At 41.9% G+C, this 6,611-nt stretch overlaps 1 protein-coding gene across 6 annotated transcripts in view; it reads left to right on the top strand.

The window, feature by feature from the left end:
• ehmt1a (euchromatic histone-lysine N-methyltransferase 1a) overlaps positions 1–6,611 on the top strand; it is a 134,114-nt gene that overhangs the window by 90,703 nt on the left and 36,800 nt on the right. For all 6 annotated transcript variants that reach the window (XM_050050315.1, XM_050050318.1, XM_050050317.1 and 3 more), the window contains 2 exons: positions 2,096–2,197; positions 2,312–2,416. In XM_050050315.1, the coding sequence (XP_049906272.1) occupies positions 2,096–2,197; positions 2,312–2,416 (207 nt within the window). The remainder of the gene's footprint in view (positions 1–2,095; positions 2,198–2,311; positions 2,417–6,611) is intronic.

Raw genomic sequence — 6,611 nt, 5'->3', positions numbered from 1 at the left:
GATGTTTCTATGTATCTACTGGCACCAGAAGGGCTCTTTAGGACTAAGTACATACAGTACATGTGTGCACAGTAATGAGCAGGTGAAATGTCTGTCTAGCTTACATATGAGGTGTCTCAAGATTTAGGAACATAAAATTTTATTGAATATAATGAAAGTAAAACGTCGCTTGTCATGCTGCTGTTTTGTGCTATGACCTATTTAAGTGTTGGAAGTTGTTATTTACGTGACAATGCCTGAATGCAACACAAGCTCAGCACGAGTGCCGTGCTGCGCTGCTGTGCGAGCAGTTGTTTGTCTGTGCGTAACAGCAGTCTGTTGGTTATTTACACAGTGTCCATAACAATAACTTTGTCAGCTGACAAACTGCACCGGGCTCAGGGTCAGGTTTGGTCAGGAAAATGCGGCCCGAGCCGCTCTAGCGTGCTCACCTGTGTGTGTGGCGGAACTCCGCCGTGCGCAATACAGAGAGCAGAGGAGAATTGTTAACGCGTACCATGTAGAGACAGAAATGACATGATGACATAACACCATAAATAGTATATTGTTATGTTATTATATGAAGCGTCCGTCACGCAAAATAATATCAGTGGAGGCTGTGGGCAGGACATTGTTACACAGCTGTGCCTGTGACTTCAGGCAGAGAGACCGCTGCATCAGAGCAGAAGAGCACGTTTTAAAATACATTTATTTTATCAATTAGTTATTAACTTTTACTATTTTTAGCAACTTGCCCGATCGGGCAAGTGAGTTGTTAGTTTACATGCCCGACCTTGAGTTTTACTTGCCCCGGGCAATCGGGCAATCTTTATTGTTGAGCCCTGACATGGTAGGAGGTGTAGCAGAGGAATCAGCTTTGAGGTGGTTAATGAGAAGATTTAGTTGACTTGCCAGGTGGTTCACTTGGTTGGTAACAGAGGATTGGAAATTCCCCTGTCGGTCGGTGAGATTCCTCAGTCCTTGGTTAATGGCAGAGAGCTGTTCCTCATGTTCATGCAGTCCGGTGCCCTGGGCACGCAAGGCTGTCCTCACAGTTTCAGAGTCTGCTGAGTCCATTATGGTCAGTTCATTCTGTTGGGAACGGGACACCAATCACTGGGACTCAAATGCACACTCTGGAGACGGTAGTGAAGTTTAACAAAAATCTTTACTTGAAAAATCACACAAAGGGAGGAAGTCAGGGTCTGAAACGAGAGGGAAAAGGTGAGTACAAAATAAAACAGGAAGTGCAAGACGAGACTAGACATGAGTGACTTTAACTTAACATAAAAGTGCTCATGACAATGAAACATGAAACTAAACTAAGGCATAATATGATCAACATAAAACATAAACATGAATTAACAGATTTTACGTGACGTGACAAAACGTGGATGTCCCTATTTAGTGCCAGTATTTGGTTTCTGTTCTGGGCTACTGTAGAAACATGGTGGTGCAATATGGCGATCTCTGTAGACGAAGACCTGCTCCTTATGTAGACATAAACAGCTTATTTGTCTTATTCTTATCATTCTTATTTTCAGGTGATTAAACATACTTATTTATTATATTTCATTTCTGCCAATATATCCCCCTAAAACTTACACACTGGACCTTTAAGTGACTCATCTGAATGATTTAAAAAAAATGTGTAGGGTTAATCCATTTTTTGTATTAATAATTTTCTCTTAGGTATGAAGGAAATTTGCAAGTGGTCCAACCCCTGTTTTAGTCATGTACTGACGGTCTGTCTTTGTCTACGGGGGGTACATGCCCATTTGTGAATTTGAAGTTAAAATATGAATTCAATATTGACGAGGGCAGCTTTAAATCTAATTTAGTCTAAACAAAGCCTTTACTCTTTTATTAAGTAGTAGTCTTTTAAAATGTACAACTTTGTATTAACCCCTCCATCTCTAAGCCTAAGCTAGGCTCTAGAGGGTGGCAGATGACTAGCTATAGAAAATATTTGAACTGTCAGACTCATTTATTTCATTATGTTCCAATGTCTTGTTTCAACCACAAGTTTTAACTTATGGAATCCAGTGAGTTATCCTTTCTTTTAGACTGAACAGTAGTGGCAGTAGTTTAATGTGAATTTATGTTGTCATCCCAGGATATCATGGGCTTCACCTGTCTGCATCTGGCAGCCAAATTGGGACATTATGACATTGTCCATCATCTGCTGTCCAAGGCATCGAAATACATCAACTGCCAAGTAAAAACAACACTTCCTCATTTGCTAACTGCTGCTAACAGCTAATGTTGTCATGTGTCAATGTAAATGTTTGTGTAAATCTCTGTAAAAGTTTTACCGCTTCTGTCTGTGCAGGATGACGGAGGATGGACTCCCATCACCTGGGCCATCGAATACAAGCACAAAGAGCTGGTCCACCTGCTTCTGGCCAGAGGGGCCGATGTTAACATCAGAGACAAGGTCAGTGCACACACTACACTATTCACTTTCACAACTGTACAACACACATACACCGCAACACTCTGTTTTCACACTTGCATTTCAGCTCATCAAGGTCAACTCTCTGACAAGTGTGATCTTTTTTTAGGGGGGGGGGGGGGGACTAAACATTGGAACATTTCTTCCTCACCATCTTCACCACCCTGGAAGCGTTTAAAAAACGCAGATATTTTTGTCTGCTTTTCACCTGAAAAGCAGACAAGAATATCTGCATTTTTTAAACTCCCTCACCATCTTCACCAGTCCATCCTCCGTCATCCTGCACACCAGGGTGGTGAAGATGGTGAGGACAGAGAGCGTGTGTCTGAATATATGTGACATATATATGACATACATTCCAACACGCTCTCTGTCCGCTGATGGGAGTGTGCTCACCTGCACGTGCGCTCACATGTCTGTGTGTGTGTGTGTGTGTGTGTGTGTTTGCGCTAGGGCTGGGTATTGCCACTGATTTCCCGAATCAATTCCATTTTTATTCAAGGGGTCCCGATTCGAGAGAATCGATTCCCGATCGAGATTTTCTTTAGTTACAATACCAATTTTTGCTAGTATGTGAAAGAGATTCTCAGAGAACTAATGAACATGAACATTAAACATTAACAATGAATTATTTTTTTAAAAGAATAAATTCACAACAGGAATAACTGAATATTTTATAAAATAAAGTTTCTAGAGCAGCAACAGTAACATTAAAACAGCAAAGTCACAATATTAACTTAATATCTCACAGGAAACAAATCTAAAATGTCAATAAAATAAATCATATTCCTGACATCACAATACTGAGTAACGTTTAAAAAGAATAAAGAACACAGACATCAGTCAGTATCAGTCCTCCTGCCCTCTCTGCTCCTCCATCTGCTGCTGAGGAGAGTCACTGCCTGCAGGTCACATGACCACCGCTAAGTTTTAAGATATGAGACAAACTGAGCTAAGCCATTAAACATAAGCACTTGTTGTTTCAGCTTGTTAGTAACAATTTGCTATTACATGGAAAGCGCTCTGTGCTCATTTAAAACACATTATCAGTGGCGGTGGATGAGAGACTGTGGACAGAGCAGATTGAAGTATTGCTTTTCTCCATGTTTACATGTTGCTGATTGATAAAGTATTGCCTTTTTCCTTGAGGTTTTATTGCACTCACAAGCGTAGTTGTTGTCAGCTCACGTCATCTTCACCTCTCTGTCTCCACCGCGGCATCTTTACTCTGTGTGTGTGTGTGTTTGTGTGTGTGCATAAAAGTGGCACAGCAGCCAGGACGCAGAGCCAGCAGGAGCAGACGCTGCAGCATGATAATAAATTACACCCAAATGTAAAAAAGTAAGCTAACAGTTACTAGGGCTGTAGTCTCCTGGTCAACTAGTCAATTATTTGGTCGCTATTAGGGATGGGCATCAATTTTCGATTATCGATGATTGATTGTTAAGTCTTTTGATCGATCACAAATAATTTTGATCGATAGTCGCAGTGTTTCCCCTACAATGCCTGGCATAGGTCCGGCGAGCCGCCGTGCCAACGAGACCCCCTGCCCGGCGAGCACAGCGGCTCGACTGGCCTACAAGACCCCCGCCGGACCTATGCCAGGCAAAAAATCAGAAACAGACGGAGGCTCTCATCGCTCTCCAAAGCTTCGGCGGCTTCCCTTGAGGCCTCTGAAAACACTACGCCATTGAAAGACGGAGGTTTTGCTGAAAACTGAAGCCTGTAACTCTGGCTGGCAACGGTTGTAAACACCCAGGGGTGAACTGCGCATGCGTGCCATTCTTCCTCTTTGGCCTGGGGGTTGAAGCTCAAAACTGGGGCAGCTGTGCTCTCTTGCGGCGACAGTCTGCACTGCACTCTTTTGTTTTCTCTCTTTTGAAATACTCGCTTATCAATTAATCGATAATTGATCGTTAATGTTTTTGATGATCGAATAATGAATTTTGATCGTTTGCCCATCCCTAGTCTCGTCCGACCAAATTCTCATTGGTCAAATAATCGCCGTGTTACTTTCATAAGGAGAAAAGTGCTACATCAACGGCTTTCAAGGATTAATCCATTATTTCCTGTGGCGCGGGGGACAGGCTAAGTTACCTGTGAAAATGGGGGTGTTTTCAGCCCCCATTTTTCAGTTCAAAACACCCCCGTTGTGACAGAAAGTCGAACTCGCCCACCCTCATGCTCAGCGTCGTGGTGACGCAGACCTGTCAGTTTCTGTAAGCTGAAACCATTTCCCTCAGTGGAAACAAAGCTTGTATTGTATTTCACAGATAAGAAACAATAAATTGTGAAGACAGTAAAGCCTCCACTAAAATAGCATTTTAAGTCTTGTGTGCGATTTATCCTAAAGGGATTTATACTTTGGGATTTATCCTGGCTTCATACTAACAGAGGAAATCTCTGCTCGTCGTTAGGCTAATGTATACAATGTAAAATGCCACTAATAACGTTAGCATGTTGTATTTGCTTGGAAAACGTGTTTAGTATAAGACAGTTGTTTTGTCTGTGAATGTTGTGAGTTGTAATCGAGCCAAATTATATGCCAATACCTTTGTTAGATGCTGCTGTTGTCCCTGGTTTTATATGAGAAGAGGAAAAGATCGCTAGACGCTAGGCTAATGTATACAATGTAAAACGCCATAGACTTGTGCTAATAACGTTAGCATGTTGTATTGGTGGGGGAAATGTGTCCAGATAAGTGTTTGTCTGTCAGTTCTGTGACTTATAGTAAAGCCAGTTTGCGTACTTGTGTTGAAATTGTCTCTATTAAGCCAGATTTAATGTGTGTTTTGAATGACCTATATAAATAAAGTTTGATTTGAACTAAACTTTACAGCACTTAACACAGTCCTCCACCGCCGACTAGTGTTTTGGAGGTGTAACTGCAGAGTGACAGACACACCACCGCAAAAGTAAAAATAATGTGCAGATATTAGGGCTGGGCGATATGACCAAAATCTCCTATCACGATATAGGTCATTTCATATCCCGATAACGATACATATCATGATATAGCACATTTTAATCCAATGAATAAAAAGTTGCACCCCCACCGCTTAAATGTGCCTCTGTGTGTGCTTTTACGTAGCATGCAGGAGTTCCAGATTCAGAGGTGTGACGGGGATCAGACTGATCAGAGCTTTAAACTCTGCCATGAGGGAGTACAAAAACGTTACTAGGACGAGGCGAGGACATTTCTCCTCATTTGATAACATTACGATGAGTCAGGCAACCGGCTCATTTTAAGGAAGACGAGAGAAAAAGAGAGAGAGAGAGAGAGAGAGAGCGAGCAGCTGTGGTCGAGCAAGCGAGAGAGTGAGTGAAGAGAGGGAGTGCTGGTAGCGAGAAAGCTGGTGAATCAGATCAATAAAACGTTATTTTCTGATTGTTTCACAGCGGTTATGTTCTAAAGCACAAACACGCCCACATCCCCACACACCTCCGCTCAACACTGAGGCTGTACTCTGCACCACCTGATTTGGTCTGAATATTGTCGACGTCTCACTGCATCTCTGCTGGGCTGAGCCCTCAGTGTGTGCAGCGCAGCAGAGACAGACAGCCGAGTTATATAAACTCGTTATGTTACTGTAAGTGCCATAAAAGCTTCGCGAATTAAAAAGCCAAGAAGAGAAATTTATCAATGAGATCCGTGCAAAAGATGGACAGACTCCAAATGATATAATATTGCCGTAAGAAGTGTAATTTGCATCACAACGATATAAACGATAGAGCAAAATATGAAACGATAGACATTTTTCTCTCGTCACACGATATATATCGTCATATCGCACAGCCCTATTGAAGATTATGTGTGACTTTCGTCGACCAAGATTTTCTTTGGTTGACTACAGCCCTAACAGTTACAGATAAAAGAGCTGGTAATGTCAAACATAAAACGCTGCTCTGTTAACCATTAACCGAGAGCCTTAATGGGGGCTCTCGGTTTTATAAGGTTAATTAAATTTACTGCTGACAGTCTTGACTTAACACACACACACACGAGAACATGCACTCCTTTTCTCATACAGGCACTCCTCTCACTCACATGCACACTTCTAATGTGTGAATTATTCTGTGTAATGATGACCATTGCCCTTAGGGTTTTTTTGGTTTCTCCTGCACATTTGTGATATCTATTCTATATATTGTATGTCTTTTGTTCTACTCTTGCATT

The sequence above is a fragment of the Epinephelus moara genome, chromosome 8 (genome assembly GCF_006386435.1).
Source record: "Epinephelus moara isolate mb chromosome 8, YSFRI_EMoa_1.0, whole genome shotgun sequence".
NCBI lineage: Eukaryota > Metazoa > Chordata > Actinopteri > Perciformes > Serranidae > Epinephelus > Epinephelus moara.
Note: the sequence above shows the minus strand (reverse complement) of the source record. Positions and strands in the feature narration are given on the sequence as shown.